The sequence below is a fragment of the Salmo salar genome, chromosome ssa12 (genome assembly GCF_905237065.1).
Source record: "Salmo salar chromosome ssa12, Ssal_v3.1, whole genome shotgun sequence".
Taxonomy (NCBI): Eukaryota; Metazoa; Chordata; class Actinopteri; order Salmoniformes; family Salmonidae; genus Salmo; species Salmo salar.
In genome coordinates, this window is record NC_059453.1 from 25405453 (window position 1) to 25425232 (window position 19780).

The 19780-nt window shown below is 42.9% G+C and overlaps 2 protein-coding genes across 3 annotated transcripts; one reads left to right on the forward strand and one right to left on the reverse strand.

The window, feature by feature from the left end:
- Positions 1-53: 53 nt before the first annotated feature.
- LOC106593380 (ATP synthase membrane subunit K, mitochondrial) lies at positions 54-1471 on the forward strand. 2 transcript variants are annotated; one of them, XM_014184717.2, is made up of 4 exons: positions 54-196; positions 836-934; positions 1057-1147; positions 1349-1471. In XM_014184717.2, exons 2-3 carry the CDS (start codon positions 848-850, stop codon positions 1144-1146), a joined length of 177 nt encoding a protein of 58 aa, XP_014040192.2. In that variant the 5' UTR covers positions 54-196; positions 836-847; the 3' UTR covers position 1147; positions 1349-1471. The 2 variants fall into 2 exon arrangements, with proteins under 2 accessions (XP_014040192.2, XP_045547125.1); XM_045691169.1 differs by lacking the exon at positions 54-196 and adding an exon at positions 254-646.
- Positions 1472-1480: 9 nt separating this feature from the next.
- On the reverse strand, positions 1481-11548 carry LOC106564630 (transcription initiation factor TFIID subunit 5). Its single transcript, XM_014130798.2, has 12 exons — positions 11121-11548; positions 9583-9823; positions 9187-9334; positions 8909-9076; positions 8520-8683; positions 8042-8177; positions 7681-7801; positions 7352-7481; positions 3256-3420; positions 2816-2993; positions 2365-2542; positions 1481-2161 (listed from the first exon to the last, which is right to left on the reverse strand). The coding sequence occupies exons 1-12, from the start codon at positions 11524-11526 to the stop codon at positions 1947-1949; spliced, it is 2250 nt and encodes a 749-aa protein (XP_013986273.2). The 5' UTR covers positions 11527-11548; the 3' UTR covers positions 1481-1946.
- Positions 11549-19780: the final 8232 nt, after the last annotated feature.

The window sequence follows — 19780 nt, forward strand, 5'->3', positions numbered from 1 at the left end:
GTCCAATTTTACCTTAAAAATGCGGGGTTATTCCTTGACTGACGTTAGCTTCGTCCACACACATTGGTTCAGTAAAAACTAACTACTGAACATGCGCTGTAGAGAGTAGGCGGGATTTCCTGATACTTTTAGCGTTTCGGCCTCTCTCGTTGAAGGGCACTTGTTCAATTCAGTGCACAAGGGTCGTGTGTCGAAGGTAAGAATAGTGACAATTAATATATACATCTAGCTTTATTTACTTCCATACGTCTTATAACAGCGTTGTCCAGGACGCGGTTGCTTATGGTGTCTCTAAAATGCCCGTTTAGTTGTTTGTCAGTACCAACTAATCTTGCTGACGTTAGCGAGGTAGCTCAAGACAAGCCAAATTGTTTGCTGACGTTAACCTCTAGCGGTATGTAGCTAGCTACTGCCTGGCCGGCTACTGTTTTTGAATGAAAGTGAACCAGCTAACAAACAAGCAATACCCACACAAATATAGCAGTCCGCTTCGGGTTGAATGGTACCACACAATTACGTTATATAATTACTGTAACTAGCTAACGTTACGTTAGCCCGTTTGTTTCCACTGTGGTGGAAAGAAGCTGTCTGGCTTGCAGGCCTTCAGGCTTGTCAACAAGGGCTACTGGGCTTCAATGTTTGACAGGCAAGTTGTCTTGAGTAATCATTTTTTCCCCAGTACAATAAGTACTGATATTAACTACTTGCACACGGGTGTTAGAAATAGGCCTATCCATAATTTCAGTGGTTGGCATTACTTTTTACTTGCCCTCTGTAATCCTCCTATTGTCAATGCATTGTCATTGACTGAATAATCTATTTCTCTCGGGACCAGCTACTATCCAACATGGGCGGACACGACGCAGGAACCAGTCACCAGTTTACTGGTTTTGCCAAGTACTTCAACGCATACACAATCACAGGCAGGAGGAACGTAAGTTCATGCATGAATTAAATGCTGGCATGCGGAGTTGTGATTGTTTCAATCAACTGTGCAAGATGGTGTACAACCATTTGACATTCTTAGAAAGGTCACATGTGCTATTCTGTCCACAGTGTGTTTTGCTCACATATGCAAGCATAGCCACCATCGCCCTCTTCTTCAAGTTGAAGCCCAAGAAACAGGCAGCTGTCACGGCAAAGTGATGTGAGTGTATTGCATAGGATACCGTCAGTTTCTTGTACCCATTTTGTCCTGCAAATTAAATGTTTTATAATTTTAAGACTGCACTGATTTATTCAGAAATGTGTATTTGACTAATCAGGAGTCTTTGTTTGGCCAGTACATGGGTTTCTGCCTGGTGGAAAGCTAACTGTATATTTCCCATGTGTTCTTGTTTCCCCACAGGTGTCCTGACTGTTCTGTAATATAGTGGTCGGAAGTTGTGGCAGCTGGATGTGCTTGTAAGAAATAAGGCCATATTATTTGGTATCATCGTGTTATTAACAATAAAAACAATGTAAAATTTAACCCACCAAGTCATTAAAAAAGTGTTTTTATTTACACAATATGCACCGCTATAAAAGACTATACAGCATGACAGCCAAATAAAGCTGTGTTTGTGGCAGTGAAAAAAAACATGGTATCTTTAGGCTAGTAATGGCACTCTTTTTAGGGGAGTAGGGTGACATTGCACCTAGACACTGGTTCTGGGTCAGTTTTGCATTTCCCCACTAAGGATTAAGATTTGTGGACAAGCTTATCCTGGATCTGTATCTAGGGCAGTTTCACCCCAGAGCCATTTTAGGCTGGGTGGGCTCAATCAGATCGATGGTGCTGCAGCTTTTGGAACAACCATGGTCCTTAGGTCTGCATCACAGTAGACAAACTTCATTTAGCCGATTCAACTGGTTGGGCATTTTGATTTGATCCACTGTGGTTGGATACAAATCTCATCTCACACAACCCTAGTTTTTGTTTTTAGCAGGGGGTTCTCTGAATGTCCTCATGGGTTGTAGGCCCCTGCAGCCAGCAGTAGGTTCCTGCGGGTGAAGTGCAGGTGAATGACAGGGGTAGACTTGGTCATGTAGGTGCCTAGCAACAGCTCCTGGGAGTTCTCTGGTAGATGGATGTGACCTGTTGCCGCGGTGAAGTCATCCAGCTCCACATCATCAAAGGCCTTCAGTGTATCCCACAGTTTAACAGTGTTATCCATTGAGCCTGGAAAAGATTATATAAGTGGTAAACTACAAGCATAGATTCCTTGTAGACCCAATATCCCCCTAAAACATACTGTGCTTGCTCAGATATTTTCTTTTCACATGGTCCTTTCAAGTATGGTGGGTGCATGACCAGGCCAGCACAAAGGGCTCAGTAGTATGAAAAGGCTATTACATGCCAGTTTGACTAAAAGGGACACCAACCTGAGGCTAGTATCTCTCCGTCCCTGCTGAACTTGAGGGCGTAGATGGTGTCAGTATGTCCCTTCAGCTCTCCGACCATCAGGCCGTGACCAACATCCCACAGTAGAACCCTCCCATCAGTTGCTCCCGAGGCCATGAACTTCCCATTGGGGGAGAAGGCCAGGGAATGAACAGGGCCCTGGGAACCAAACCGGTTTTTTGATATAGAGGTTCAGTAACATCACACACACTACTCTTGTGTACAGTATGCAACAAGTTTTTTTAAATCATATATACATTTGTACAAAAGGACATGTTACTCAGGGTTGTGGAAAAAAATGAATTCAGGTTGTTCCTCCTCCCTTTCAATGTGTAGTCTCCCATTTTGACCTTGAACACCAAACCATCCTATACACATTCTATTGGGAGAGAACAGATCACCAGGTGCCCTACGACCTTGAACTCGTCGTACCTTGTGACCCGTGAGGATGCGGACACAGTTTCCAGTCAGGACGTCCCAGAGGCGGATGGTACGGTCAGCTGAACCTGTGGCCACGTAGTTGGAGTTGGGGTGGAAGCGGGTGCACGTGATGTCAGCCAGGTGACCAGCGAACATACGCAGGGGCTGGTAGTGGTCAGTCGCCCACAGACTGCGGAAGAAGACAAACCAAAACCTCAAAAGACCAGTGGCTGTTTTCTTGTGACCCATCAGGTAAACAAAACCAAATTACAGTCAGGCTTTTTCTCTAGACATAAATTAAGCCTTGAAAGCCCTTTCAATAGAGGATTTCTATTGTACATCCTTTTAAGTCCAGGACAAGGCTCAATGTGTCCAGGAAACAGGCCCAAAGAATGCCATTCATCAATTGCATTGAAACAAATGTAACATTAGGTTTTAATAAAGGTTCTTACCGAGCGACTCGGTCATGTCCCCCAGAGATAAAGTAGTAACCATAGGGTGAGAACTGAGTGTCCCAGACAGGGTAGTTGTGTCCTTTATACCCCACCAGACAGGTGAACGTCTGCAGACTCCACAGTCTGACCGTACCATCCTCAGAACTGGACAACAGGTAGTTCCTAAAATACATGATTAGAGGAGAATTGAAGTTAACCATAGAAATAAGAACACAAGAAAAGACACTAACTCTTGTGTTTTAAATCTCTATGAAGTTAACAATTAATTCAAACTAATGTATCCTTGCCTCCTCTTTAACATTAGTCCAATACCCCACACTACATGATACACCCAGGTCCAGTTTTCCAGACACAGATTAAGCATAGTCCTGGACTAAAAAGCCCTTAGACCAGGGGTGTCAAATAAAAACTGTTGTTTCTTGACTGTCCAGCTTGCTAATAATCACTAGACAGTCAGGGAGCATAAAAATTCCGTTAACAAATGTATACAAATGGGTTGTGTGACAGTTTTTATTTGTATTACTCAAGCTGCCACTTTCCATTACTGAGAGCCTGTAGGAGCACAAGACCGGATGCTCCTTTTTCAGTCAGACAGTCAGCAAGCTGTTCCTTTGTGGTCGACCACAGAATCCGCTGGATTCTCTGTGCTTGAATAAGTTCCTTGATGCTGCTAATCTCAAGACGAAGTCTTTTCTCTGTGACAGACTTGGTTGACTTCCCAGCATCAACTAATGAGTAGTTGTCAGTGACACAAACTAAAAGGTAGAATGTGCCGTTTTGCCTCACCAGTGGTAAGCTCTGAGAACAGAGTTACAAGAAAGATAGCATTGTCAATTCCATCCGCAAGAGCAAGTGTTTCTCCAGGAAGTGTGCTTCGGACAACCCTTCTGATCCTTTTTGACTGCCAACAGATAGGTGAGAATCTTCCTCCTTCACCCATTAACACGATTAGATGTCCACCTTGTGTGCCTCCATCTGTAAGGTTCCCTAGCGAAGCATCACCGAAGACAACTAGTTTCAGAGTAATCTTTTCCAACATGCTGAAACTTTAGTCACTTGTTGTGATTTCGGTTTACGAACAACTTTGTTTGCCTCATGAATGGTTTGTACAGGGACGTGTTTTGTGTTAGATGCCAAGTTGCAACCATCAAACATTACATCAGGTCTACTCTGTCTAGCAACCCATAAAATTTGTCCTATCTTTGACCTCAATTGATCAACTTCAATTCCACAGAGAAGGGAACTCCTTTGTATGGCTCTTGAAGAATCCATGTGAATGGGTTGAAGATTCTTGATATAGCTCTCCTGTTGCATCAGTATTGTTCCATCAACTGTAATAAACTCTATGCCAACATAACAAAAATCATCATGCTCCTCACGGCCGACCTGGAAAACAGCTTTGAGGTGTGGAATCACAGTTGTAGCAAAGGTCTGTGAGCCACCCCAGATAAAGTCATCAACATGACAGGCAAGTACTCCAGTCACATTGCAGTCTTGATCAAGCCAATAGAAGACTGCAGGATCCACTTGTGACATTTTTCCACCTGTATTCAGCATTGTTGCCTTGACTTTGTTGTACCAGTAGAGTGATGCATCTGCCAGTCCATACACACACTTTTTTAGTTTCCACATTGTTCTTCGCTTTTAGCTTCAGGCGGAGGTCGGATGTGAATGTCCCTTGACAGCTCTGTTCCCTGCAAAAATGCAGATTTGATGTCTATGGAATTAAGTTTCCATTTTTTCTGGCAGATCACTGACATCAGCAATCTGAGTGAGTCTGAGGCGCATGTCGGTGAGTCTTTTGGGAGTTGTTTAGCAGCCAGCTCCTCTAAACCTCTAGCCACTAGACGTGCTTTAGGCACTATTCCAGTTAAGGATTCTTTAAGTGTACACACCCACCTTGTTGAGACACATTTTTTTTCAATTTTTCCTCCAATTACTGAGCTCATCTAGCTTAGCTGAGTCAAATGACACGTCCTTTGTTTCAAGTACATCATTTTGAATGTCATTCTGTTTTTCTCAATTTTCAGAATTGGTTCAATTCTGAGATTATCTACAAGTGACAGGTCAGCTGACCCTGTTGTACCAGAAAGTGTAGCTGGTTCAGAGTACTGCAAGTTGTACCTGTTCTGGTGTTTTCCTTTGGCTTTTCCTGCTCGTCCAATGACGGTTGCTGTATGTGGAATACCACTTTCTCTGTCCATGTATTTAACAGTTTGTCCAGTTTTCTGATTGGAACAACCATGTTCTCTTAACACGTGGCTGTTGTTGAATGTTTTCCTCATTTGAACGCTCAACAGTATTATCTGTGGCATGGTTGAAGGTCTCTGCTTCATTTCCTGTGTCAGTTTCAGTGTCCATATCATTGGATGCGACATCTGGTAGGTTTGTGTCTGTTACTGTGTCCTTTTTGTCATTTTCATTAGGAGACTGATTCTCAGCAACAGCCCCTCTATCTTGTTGATCATTTACTTTCCGCAATCTTGAGTGATGCACCCTGGCAATGATGCCTCCGTGCCTCACAAATATCACCACACCATCTTGGCCAATGACTACTCCCGGTCCTTTCCACTCTTGACAGTCAACTCGTTTGTAGTACACTTTGTCTCCAGTTTCGTACTTCTCATCATCATTATTCCCTGAACTGCTGAGTAACTTCTGAAGTCTGTCAACTGTAGCATGTCCTAACTGTTTGTGAAGCTTTAACAATACTTTGTGTTTTTCCTTTTGTGTTCATGTTCTCTGTGACTGTCAGAATCTCCATGTGCTCTGTGTCCGTCAGAATCTCATTTTTACATGGACTCTGTGTGATGTCTTTGTCTAAAATGTTTACACAATAGTGGCCTGAGGTAGTAAGTTCAAGGGTCGCTGGTTGTTTAAACATCACTGCCTTGTCATTTTTTATGTCTAGTACAGCCCCTGCCTTCTTGAGGGACGCTTTGCTTAATAGTAAGGGGACATCTGCAGGGACCACCTCAGTTTCAATGTGACACTTAGTCTGACCAATGTTTACTGGTACCTTGACTCTCTTGGTAGAATGGACAGTTCTCCCATCTCCAAATTTGAACGCTCTGTTGCTTGGTGTGTCAATCATATTTTGTACTTCTTTCATATTTAGTTCACTGACATAGCCATCAAGCCATTTTGCACCACACACTGTCCGTGTACATGCAGTATCAATCACAGCAGATCCTAAGGATTCAACTATAAAACTCTCAGTATCAGAAGCAGATTCATTTGAAAACAGTGTAATGTTACACTGCTCTCTCTCTGTTTACCTTTTCCTCTTAGTTTAACTTGTTCATTTTTATGAGGACAGTCTTTAACCCAATGGTAAGTGCTTTGACAAATAGCACATTTTGATCTCCTTCCATATTTGTCCAGTGGATTTGTGCCGGGAAGTGGCGCCCTCTTCTGGTTGTCTTGAACGTGACTTGTTGGCGCCTTTTCTCTTCTTCAAGAAATACAGAATCCAGTGCTCTGATCAAAGTTCCCATACCATCATCCTTGTTCAAATCCTCAACGGATATTTCCAGTGCTGTATCTCTCGCTCTTCCCTCGAGCGATAATACCACCGCAAGTGCTTGCTTTTTCGCGTCCAGATTAGTAACCCGTGTCCAGATTCCAAGTTCAGATTCCAAGTTCCAACTTTCGTACGACCTCTTCTCGTCGAAGCGAGGTGGCACATTGTAGTTATTAGCCATCCTCTGCTACCAATGTTAACACGAAATGACAACGACAAGGTTCCAGTTGAACAAAGTTTACTATACCGTATGAACACACTACAAGGTAGCCATTCCACTCTAGGCTAGGTCGTTTGTAGTACACTTTGTTTCCAGTTTCATACTTCTTGCAACCACAAGACTCCCTACACAGGCGCACTCTTGACTGAGTGATATCCCTATATTTCTGTTATTACGGGGCTACTAAAATATGAACTTAACAGCGGCCCCCATGGCAAAATCATTTTGACAACCCTACCTTAGACATTCTCCATTGAGCATTCTTCATAGTCTTCATTCTTCATAGGGACCAGGTTTAATCTGAGTTTGGGAAAGTGTCCCCCCCCAATGATCACTTTATAACATCTTACCTGTCAGGGCTGAAGCTGATGCCGTATACTGGTCCACTGTGTCCGTACAGGATCTTAGACTCACTGGCCGTCTTCTCATCCATGATCCTCTCCAACACGTCATCAGACTCTTTATCAATATTACTCAGGTCTACAGGGAGACGAGAGAGAGAGGGGGAGCAGATTTAAAGTCATGGTTACTAGCAATATATGTGCAAGCTTATGATCTCAAGTTCAACAATGGTTATAGATGGCTTGTGGAATGCTACTTTCAGCCTTGGTCATAACATGTGTTTCGATGTGTGTATGATGTATTGTATATTATCTCTGTGGTCACCACTGTCATTTACCTGCTGCAGATTTGACCCGGCGTAGTTTCTTGGGTGTGACGCTCCACACCCTAACGGTGGAGTCAGCGAAGCCCCCCGCGATCAGACTGGAGTCATCTGTGAAGTCCACCGCTGTCAGACCCTACAGGTCAAAGGTCAAGACAGAATACTGCATGTTACCGCATTGTTTTGAGGTAATACTGTGAATAAAAGTTTTATTCACAATATTAAATAGTGATGCTTTAGACGCTTCACGTTGATAACACTGAGTTCATCACAAAAAAAATGAATAAGGTTTTGTCAACATTGAAATCAAGTTATACTTGAATACTAATAAAGTTGTCATTCAAACATTCAAAATCCATATCCAAGCATGGCTGACCTGGTAAGCGTTGAGGAAGGAGTAGAAACAGATGGAGGGTAGGTTGTCTGGGCCCAGACGGATCTTCTTAGTGGCCTCCTTCATGTTCATGATCTTGTCCAGCTTGTCAGAGTCCTTCAGCTCGGGGAGGGGGATTCTTGCATATTAAAAATTAACACGGTCAATTTATACATCATTCATAAGTCATAGTCAGGCAGTAACAGTTGTTTCAATGGGGTGAAACTGCAAATGCTAACAAGCTTCTTGGCTAACTGTAGTGCAGAATAGAGTACAAATGTTGTTCGTGGTTTCTGAAACATAAGGAAATCTGGGCCGTGTTCATTAGGCACCAAATGAAAACTGACTGAAACAGGGACTACCTGGACTGGTCCAATAAGAAATAAACATTTTCATTTTCCCTAGCAAAACGGTTCGCTAGGGTGTGTGGTGTAAGGAAAACAACCCCTAACTAAAGAAATGTATGTCAGTGGTGAAGTACCTAGTTTGTTGTGGTGCGTTGGGGTCCTGTTTCTTGCTCTTGGAGCCCATGCTGTCCTTCTTCGGTTTCTTCTTCTTGGGTTTGCCCTCCTCGTTCTCTGCCTCCTCATCCTCATCATCCAGAGGTACCTCGATCTCTGGCTCCTTCAGAAGACCATAGAACACCTGCACAGTAGCGGTACAGTAAGTGTAGTCAGTACAGATAGTTGTATTCTCTCAAATCAACAAATACAGTAATGCATATCTAAAATGAAAAAGTATTGATCACTGGCTTTCTCACGCCTACATTGATAACACTATCACTTTAAAACAAACCAGCCATTACAGATTTTTGCTTCAGCATCACTCACACTGAACCCCCCCCCCACACACACACACACCCCCACCCACCTTGGCTTTGTTGGCATCTCTCTTGCCCTCCCCCGCCAGACTGCCCGACATGGCATCAATCTGACTTTTACTCCGAGGCATCCCGTCAAAGATATCAATATAGAGATGTTCCTGTATAATATTCCAGATCTGGTTGTTCTGACGTTCCTGCAGGTGCCTCTTCAGCAGCTGGTAAGATAACATATGATATGTTATTGTCAATTGCCACAGAGACCTTGACATTTCTCTCCCAGTCGGTGCTGGGATTTTGAAGTTGCTGGCCCACCAAGGCTACTTACCTGGTAGGAGTCTCGGGAGATGCGGAGGACAAACTTGCTGGTCCTAAAGTCCAGCATGGTCTCGTTTCCCTTCATATGTTCCTTCTTGGACATGCTCGAGAGGATGCGGAGGTCCTCCTCATAGTAACACTCCTGGTCACCGCTGAACCTGGGGTAGGGAGAGACAGCAGGGAGAAGAGTCAGTGGATCTGACTAAGTAACGCATGCATAGTGTAACAGTACACTAAGTTAGGCAGTTACAAATACAACAGGTTGTTTTCCATTTGATTGTGGAACTCATAAAAGTCCCTGACAAATAAATACACCAGTTGGACCTAAAATCAATAAAGACTTGACAGGCAGGAACTTTGGAGACACTACAAGGGAGCAACAACACTACCAGTCCACAACACTTACTTTTCAAAAAACTGTTTAGCCTCATTCTCGTGGTTGTTGTAGACCAGCTCCAGGTACATGTGGACAAACAGTGGGTAGAAGACCTGGGAGAGTTCCGCTCTGTGGCAGTCCAGGACAGACTCAATAAACTTCTTCAGGCCGTTATAGTAGAGTGGGTAGAGGACAGGGTCCCCCTGCTGGCTATAGGCCGACAAGACAACGTTGACGTCTGGTTGGTCTTCCCCACCTGATGCTGCCACCACTGTAAAAGCACAGTGGTAGTTGTTAGAAGAATGAATATATTAGAGGAGCTAACTAATAGTAATATAACTATTGGTCATATCCATAGTAGTTTGGGGGTTGGGGTGCTGTGACTAGTAAACACCCAGTGGACTACTTGTGTGAAAACAGAAGCTAAATGTATTTGAGTGTTTACCTGCATTTGTAACCAGAGTCTGATAAGTATCTGTACAAAACAGTTAACTTGTGGAACATAAAAATAGTTGCTTGATATACGTTTTCCAGTTTCTTGAAATACAACTTATTTCTTTGTGAAAAGTGAAAATGGTCTATTCATTGCTTTTCCATTTTAGTAGACGTTCTTATCCAGAGCAACTTACTGTAGTGATGCATACATTTTCATACTGGCCCCCCATGGGAATCCAACCCACAATCCGAGCATTGCAAGCGCCATGCTCTACCAACTGAGCCACATCATCAGAAACCACTTGATGTCTCAATGTACTCAATTACTGTATTATACGTTGTTTTTCTTCATGGTGATGGAAAGTCTACCGGTACTAACCTAGATGACCAGCCTATGTACAATACAGTAATGTACATTTACATTAAGTGGTTTGTAAGGATGGTCAATTGTGTTTTTTCTATTTTATTTGGTCTAGAAAAATATTAAAACCCTGTCCTCAAATATAAATGTTTGAGCTGTCCTCAAACATTTATATTTGAGGACAGGGTTTTAATATTTTTTGTTCTTTCTGGATTACATTAGAATGACAATCACAGGGACAGGGCAACAACTCTAACAATTGCAACTATTGAATTCTGCAAGATACTGTTCTTAATATACAACTACCTTTTTTGCCAAAGCAGAGATGCTGGAGGAAAAAAAAAAGTGCTTCACGGTAACAGACCTCTATATCAGTCCGCTTATACTGGTAAAGGCCAAGTGCACTACTTTTGTGAAAATATTTTTTTTCCAAAAATATTACTTTTTTTTTTATTATTCTGTTTTTTCAGGAGGTGCTGCAAACACTCAGCACCCCTACTTCCCGCGGCTATGGTCTTATCACAATAACTGTTTTCATACATCTACCAGCAACAGTATGAGGAACAAAAACAGCAGTTTCAGGACTGCCTGTCAAGCTCTCTCGTGTCTCATTCATTCAACAGCAAGCCAACTGGCAATAACAAATCAATTGCATTACATGCCCTTGTGAATAATGCAAGTTATAATCATGCGTTTGGAATCTTAGCTGGGTAGCTAGCTAACAAGGAAAATAAAACAATATGCATGACTTTTGAATGTGATCGCACGAGACCTTTTGGGGGAGCGGTGACCGGGGGTGCGACGGGGGTGGCGATTGACACTCGGCTGAGGAGAGAGTTGGCATCCCCCCCATCAGCACTGACATTTGGGACGCCACCCGATCCAGCTCCCGCCGACTCGGATACCGGGGAATCATCTGCATCTGCAGATAAGCCCGCTTCTCGCCGCAAAATGTCAACCGACTCGGTCAATTTATTCCTCTTGAGAAATTGCAGCACCGCGAGCAGTGTCTGTTGATCTTCACCCGATCCCGCAGGAGATTTCGATTTACCGCCCGAAGACGTAGAACCGGGTGACGAAGAGTTTACATTGATATTTCCAGACCCATCGTTTGTTATTTCTGTTTTTATGTCTTTTTCGACCTCCAGATTGAGCTGACCATCTTGCACAGCCGCCATTTTCGAAATGAAGTGCGCATGTACGGGCAAAATAAAGAAACGTGGACCGCACAATATCTGGCATTCTGATTGGTCCTCCCAAAGGACAAATTGTAGTTTCGTCGGTTCTCAGCGGTGTATGCGGATTCTTAGAGAATCGTCATTTCTGTACAGCAGCCAATCAAATTCGAGTTTATAACAATTTCTATTTTCATTTTTAGAAACGATTTATTATGGCCAACTCATATTTCTTGCTTGTAGAAATATTGTGCTATGATGTTTACATTTTTGTATCATATGAAAATCTTGTATTTGTAACTTAGTTAACATTATTGAAGAGGACAGCTAATAGCTTAGAGGTAAATATTTTTTGCATTACTTGTATTGCTTTTAGTTTTAGTCAGTACATATTTTTCACCTGCTGACAAAAATATACAAAAAATGATTATCCTTGACTGGGGATCTGTGATCTATATGTACCAGTCATGTGTCAGTTGTACCAGTAGGTGGCACTTTGGGCCCACTGTCACTTTCCCTGACGTTTGAGAGAGTGATCAAAGCTCCTTAAAGGGATTCGGCAATACCAGTATATTTTTTATTGCTGATGTTTCAATGAAGTGGTGTAAAAAGGAAAAAAAGAAAGAAAAAGCAATACATTTTTATATTCTAGTCATTTAGCAGACACTCTTATCCAGAGTGACTTACAGGAGCAATTAGGGCTAAGTGCCTTGCTCAAGGGCACATCGATCGATTTTTCACCTAGTCGGCTCGGGGATTCGACCAAGCGACCTTTCGGTTACTGTCCCAACGCTCTTAATCGCTAAGCTACCTGCTGCTCCTTCAACAATGCTGTGCTGTCAATCTATTCTACGAGAAAGACATATTGAGTACGGTTACATGCACACAATAATACAATAATGCAATTTTGATTTTATTATTGTGCATAGTCAGATTAATATAATAGTTTTTAAACTGTTTACATGCTTTGCAAGAACAACGATTTTCCTAATAATCCAGTTTCCATGGACACATCTGAAATCAGGCTACCTGATGGGACAATAAGGAGGAACTTAGGTGAATAAGTAAACATTTCTTGACTCAAACCGGTAGTACTTTTGACCAAAATAGCTAATTCGGCCAGAGGCTTTCAATAAAACAACATTTCACAGATTTCTGAATTCAGAATTCACTATATATGGAAAAGATTTTTGTGTAGATTTCCAACGTACCTACGTATGTCATTGGCTCATGAATGTTGTGAAAATTACAGTTAGTCACAATATCTTTCAACTGATATTGAAAGTTTAAAAAATGGCAAAGTCGCAGAGCTTGCATCCAGCAACGTCAGGAGTTATGTGACCCATTTTTGCAGTTGTTTCAGTATAACACTACAGTGAGAGAAGGGGGAGAGGACAAACTACAATGAACTAGTTTCAATGTATGGAATCACTTCAGAGTTTCTTGAGTTTGGGTAAACTTCTCCTTTAAATAAATGCAGAAAAAAAAATCCTGTCAAATTGAACTTTCTACCACAGCGACCATGGTATTTTTGTGAAGCCTATTTGTTTCTGAGTTCGGACATGTAAAGTTTGTATGTGAAAACTATCTCTAAGATGCATACTTTCACTTTTTCCGAACTCCCTTCACTTGCGTTTAAGAGGAAGGCTTGTCCTACCGGTGCTGGTACCTGCGCAGATCAAACACACCGCTGGAACACCGAGTAAGGTGTTTACATTCCTAATAATTCCAAAGATTTCTCAGCAAACTAGGTGTTTTATTTGGCGCATGCTTAGATGTTGACCTTATGCCGATTAAGATAAACAGACTAAAGTGTTTACATGACTATTGCCATACTTGGCCTACTGCCATAATCATGTGTAATATCGAATTATTAGTGTGCATGTAAACGTACTCATTGTTACAGTGCGTGTGAAGTGTGCCACTACTTTCTCTCTCTCTCTGCACTATAATTATACCGTCATTTTAGATATTATCAACAGTAAAAAACTCAAACGTTTTACTGCAGCATACTGTAAATTATGGTGCATTGTGGGAAAACTGCTGTATATCGAATGGTACTGTAATTCCACCCCAGAGAATACCGTATCTTTGGAGCGTCAAAAACCTTTTCACCACTAGTGGGTGCATGGTATTGTTGTTTCTGGCTCATTAACATATTTTGAGGCGCGCCTTGTAAAATACTATACTGCTCCAAAAAATAAAGGGAACACTTAAACAACACAATGTAACTCCAAGTCAATCACACTTCTGTGAAATCAAACTGTTCACTTAGGAAGCAACACTGATTGACAATACATTTCACATGCTGTTGTGCAAATGGAATAGACAACAGGTGGAAATTATAAGCAATTAGCAAGACACCCCCAATAAAGGAGTGGTTCTGCAGGTGGTGACCACAGACCACTTCTCAGTTCCTATGCTTCCTGGCTGATGTTTTGGTCACTTTTGAATGCTGGCGGTGCTTTCACTCTAGTGGTAGCATGAGACAGAGTCTACAACCCACACAAGTGGCTCAGGTAGTGCAGCTCATCCAGGATGGCACATCAATGCGAGCTGTGGCAAGAAGGTTTGCTGTGTCTGTCAGCGTAGTGTCCAGAGCATGGAGGCGCTACCAGGAGACAGGCCAGTACATCAGGAGATGTGGAGGAGGCCGTAGGAGGGCAACAACCCAGCAGCAGGACCGCTACCTCCACCTTTGTGCAAGGAGGAGCAGGAGGAGTACTGCCAGAGCCCTGCAAAATGACCTCCAGCAGGCCACAAATGTGCATGTGTCTGCTCAAACGGTCAGAAACAGACTCCATGAGGGTGGTATGAGGGCCCGACGTCCACAGGTGGGGGTTGTGCTTACAGCCCAACACCGTGCAGGACGTTTGGCATTTGCCAGAGAACACCAAGATTGGCAAATTCGCCACTGGCCCTCTGTGCTCTTCACAGATGAAGCAGGTTCACACTGAGCACATGTGACAGACGTGACAGAGTCTGGAGACGCCATGGAGAACGTTCTGCTGCCTGCAACATCCTCCAGCATGACCGGTTTGGCAGTGGGTCAGTCATGGTGTGGGGTGGCATTTCTTTGGGGGGCCGCACAGCCCTCCATGTGCTCGCCAGAGGTAGCCTGACTGCCATTAGGTACCGAGATGAGATCCTCAGACCCCTTGTGAGACCATATGCTGGTGCGGTTGGCCCTGGGTTCCTCCTAATGCAAGACAATGCTAGACCTCATGTGGCTGGAGTGTGTCAGCAGTTCCTGCAAGAGGAGGGGCATTGATGCTATGGACTGGCCCGCCCGTTCCCCAGACCTGAATCCAATTGAGCACATCTGGGACATCATGTCTCGCTCCATCCACCAACGCCACGTTGCACCACAGACTGTCCAGGAGTTGGCGGATGCTTTAGTCCAGGTCTGGGAGGAGATCCCTCAGGAGACCATCCGCCACCTTATCAGGAGCATGCCCAGGCATTGTAGGGAGGTCATACAGGCACGTGGAGGCCACACACACTACTGAGCCTCATTTTGACTTGTTTTAAGGACATTACATCAAAGTTGGATCAGCCTGTAGTGTGGTTTTCCACTTTAATTTTGAGTGTGACTCCAAATCCAGACCTCCATGGGTTGATAAATTGGATTTCCATTGATTATTTTTGTGTGATTTTGTTGTCAGCACATTCAACTATGTAAAGAAAAAAGTATTTAATAAGATTATTTCATTCATTCAGATCTAGGATGTGTTATTTTAGTGTTCCCTTTATTTTTTTGAGCAGTGTATATTTGTTGCACCCGTGAGTGAGAATGTACATTTTACGATATTGTACTGTGTGTCATTACACAGTACTTGCTTTGATACCATGTTTATATTACAGTCGGTGTACAGTAATATTAAATACAGAATTTTACTTGCCACCGAGCTGGCTGTAAATTACTGTCCAATTCATGGTAACCCCTTTACAATGTGGCCAACACACACACACACTCTCTCGCTCTCTCTCTCTCTCTCTCTCTCTCTCTCTCTCTCTCTCTCTCTCTTTCTTTTGAGCCACAAGGATTCATGCTCTTGCAGCCTGTGTTCAATCATTCTCCCAGCAAGATTTCTGATGGGAATCTTTGTCCTTCACTAATCCCTGTATATCCTCTTATATTCTACACTGCTTATCTGACTTTAGCCAGACTAGTCATCTTGTCTAAGGACATTGTACATAGAGATTTCATTTAAGATATTGATTATTTTAAGGAATAACATACAGGTGTACGATCTTAATTTGATCTATATTCAGTCACAGCAAAACAATCCTGCAGCAACAGGATTTGAGCGTTTAGTCCATAATGTTGCTTGATCGGTGGTTAGGCTATTAGCTGGCCGAAAGTAGTCTACATGAAGTGCAATACTGTTAATATAACCGTGTGTTAGTGTGCATTTTCAGCAACAAAAGAGTGATCAAATTACATCTGTAACTATTGCTTTAGATTTGGCCAAAACCACGTCAGTATGTGTTAACATGGTTCAACAGTTTCATAGCAATTTGATCTATTATATGTCAGCATTTAAATAAATCAGCTTTTAGTTTTAATACACCCTATTGCTGGAACAAAATTCAAAATACACTACCGTTCAAAAGTTTGGGGTCACTTAGAAATGTCCTTGTTTTTGAAAGAAAAGCTATTTTTTGGTCCATTAAAATAACATCAATATGATCAGAAATACAGTGTAGACATTGTTAATGTTGTAAATGACTATTGTAGCTGGAAACGGCAGATGTTTTATGGAATATCTACATAGGCGTACAGAGGCCCATTATCAGCAACCATCACTCCAGTGTTCCAATGGAACATTGTGTTAGCTAATCCAAGTTTATCATTTTAAAAGGATAATTGATCATTAGAAACCCTTTTTTAAATTATGTTAGCACAGCTGAAAACTGTTGTTCTGATTAAAGAAGCAATAAAACTGGCCTTCTTTAGACTAGTTGAGTATCTGGAGCATCTGCATTTGTGGGTTCAATTACAGGCTCAAAATGTCCAGAAACAAAGAACGTTCTTCTGAAACTCGCCAGTCTATTCTTGTTTTGAGAAATGAAGGCTATCCCATGTGAGAAATTGCCAAGAAACTGAAGATCTCGTACAATGCTGTGTACTACTCCCTTCACAGAACAGCGCAAACTGAATAGAAAGAGGAGTGGGAGGCCCCGGTGCACAACTGAGCAAGAGAACAAGTACATTAGAGTGTCTAGTTTGAGAAACAGATGCCTCACCAGTCCTCAACTGGCAGCTTCATTAAATAGTACCCGCAAAACACTAGTCTCAACGTCAACAGTGAAGCGGCGACTCCGGGATGCTGGCCTTTTTTTCTACAACATTAACGTCTACACTGTATTTCTGATCAATTTTATGTTATTTTAATGACACAAAATGTGCTTTTCTTTAAAAAATAAGGACAGTTCTAAGTGACCCCAAACTTTTGAACGGTAGTGTACATTTCATCTTGATGTTCTGATGCCATTCGGTCAATTTAAAACATTGATTGGGGACTTAGTTGAGGAATGTAATTGTTTTTTTTCTGGGTGATTTGTGACGTATTTGTGCTTCCCATGACTGTGTTTTTGTATTTTAATGTATATACAGTACCAGTCAAAAGTTTGGACACACCTACTCATTCAAGGGTTTTTCTTTATTTTCTACATTGTTGAATAATAGTGAAGACATCAAATCTATGAAATAACACATATAGAATCATGTAGTAACCAAAAGAAAGTGTTAAACAAATCAAAATATATTTTAGATTCTTCAAAGTAGCCACCCTTTGCCTTGATGACAGCTTTGCACTCTCTTAGCATGCTTTTCCAACAGTCTTGAAGGAGTTCCCACATATGCTGAGCACTTGTTGGCTGCTTTTCCTTCACTCTGCGGTCTAACTCATCCCAAACCATCTCAATTGACTTGAGGTCAGGTGATAGTGGAGGCCAGGTCATCTGATGCAGCACTCCATCACTCTCCTTCTTGGTCAAATAGCCCTTACACAGCCTGAAGGTGTGTTCAGTCATTGTCCTATTGAAAAACAAATGATAGTCCCACTAAGCGCAAATCAGATGGGATGGCGTATCGCTGCAGAATGCTGTGGTAGCCATGCTGGTTAAGTGTGCCTTGAATTCTAAATAAATCACCGACAGTGTCACCAGCAAAGCACCCCCACAACATCACACCTCCTCCTCCATGCTTCGCGGTGGGAACCACACATGCAGAGATCATCCGTTCAGCAAAAGGGAAGTCAAGGCAGGCAAAGAGTCGTTATCCAATTCAGAGTCAAGCAGGTATAGGACGGCAGGCAGGCAGGCACGCAGGATCAGGACAGGCAGAAAGGTCAGAACTGGACTGCCTGGGAAAAACTAAAACTAGCACACAGGAAACACGGGAACCCGCTGGTAAGACATGATGGGACAAGACGAACTGGCAACAGACAAACAGAAAACGCAGGCATAAATACACAGATAATGGGGACAAATGGGAGACACCTGGTGGGGGGATGGAGACAAGCACCAGACAGGTGAAACAGATCAGGGTGTGACAATATATGATGCCATTTTGGATGCACCCTGTGAGCTGGGGGGACCTCTGTTGAATAAGGTGATTTATTGCAATGTGATTGGTGTTACAGGGAGGAGAGAAAAGGGGGAAGAAGAGGGGGTTATCAGATCCCCTTCTGTGGCACACCTGCTGAGCTTGCACTGCAGTCCTTCGTACAGAATCCCCCAGACTCCTCAGTATGGGCTGTACACCAGACCTCATTATCAATTACATAGATATAGTACAGGAAGAGAATGCACCATTTCAGTTGAAAGGCAAACTAGTATGTTTCGTATACAATATCTTAGCAAGAAGTCTAGTCAGCATAAAGTGGGAAATTCAATAGGTTTCTGTTGAAAGTTATACTCTGTGGGGAAAGGTCCATCCATTTGACATTTTAGTCATTTAGCAGACACTCTTATCCAGAGCAACTTACTGGAGAAAGTAGGGTGGGGTGCCTTGCTCAAGGGCACAACAGCAGATTCTTCACCTAGTCAGCTCGGGGATTTTAACCAGAAACGTTTCGGGTACTGGACCAACCTCTTAACCGCTAGGCTACCATTCTGGTCACAAGTGAATTTATTAACCTCTGCATCTATTATTAATAGAATAAGCAGTTAGTGAACCACGAGCATTTAACATTTAGAATGTCCGTCCTGGATCATACAACAGAGAGATTGTTTGGAGGATGAAGATGAGAGTACTAGAACGGACTTTCAGTCCCACATCTGCTCCTGCATGGGACCACACCCTGGGCTGGGTAATGCTAACGTCTGGGCGTTCCCCCTCCTCGCCCCACACCGCCCTAGACTGCCGCAGCTGTTATGCAACAAACGCAGTGCTCCAGCTACACCTCCTCCTCCCCTGTCAAGGACCCAGGTCCACCGCATGTAAAAGCTGGTGCTGGACTGTCAGTGTAATGACACCCTGGAGGTAGGAGGTAGCAGCGGTCTACAGAGAACCTGGAGATGAGGAGGAACCTGTCACGTAGACAACTCCCTAGAAATAAGATCAACTTTCCTAGATGAGTTACTGTTTCTGTTAATAGCGATATTAATGCTTTCCTCATCACCTAAAAACAAAATCCTAATGTTTGTTGCTAACACCCCCCCCCGCCGCCCCAGATCGATCTATAATGTATAGAACTGTAGATCTGCCCCCTACTAATGCTGGCTCAGGGCTGAAGCACACGTAAAAGGGTCTAAGGTTATTGATTTAAGATCAATGGCTGTTTAGCCCTCCCCTCCAAAAGCAATTACCAGAGATAGGACCAGCAGGGTGTAGTCTTAACTAATGCATAATCTGCCACCTGCCTCCTGAAATGCCACATAGACATACTGCAGACCTCCTATAGCATCAATGTACAGATAGCAGCTTCTCTCTTCCTGAGTGTCCATGTGGAGCATCATCAAATCTTTGTGTCTCCGTGACGTTGCGTGTGATGTGTGTGTGCGTGCTTGTGTGTGTGCGCGCAAGGGGATTTGTAGATCAGGGATCATGTGCAGCACAAGGTAGTCAGTCTCAAACATGTCCATCCTTTAGCTATCAATATGTGGATCACAGCTTCTATTCTGGTTGTTTCTCCTTAGTAGTTTCATTTGCTCCTGCCATTACAAAATACAACAGACTGTTGAGGAATGGATGTAGTGGTAGTTTGTTTGTAGTAGGAAACGAAACAGAAATGTTGTTTGGTAGAAA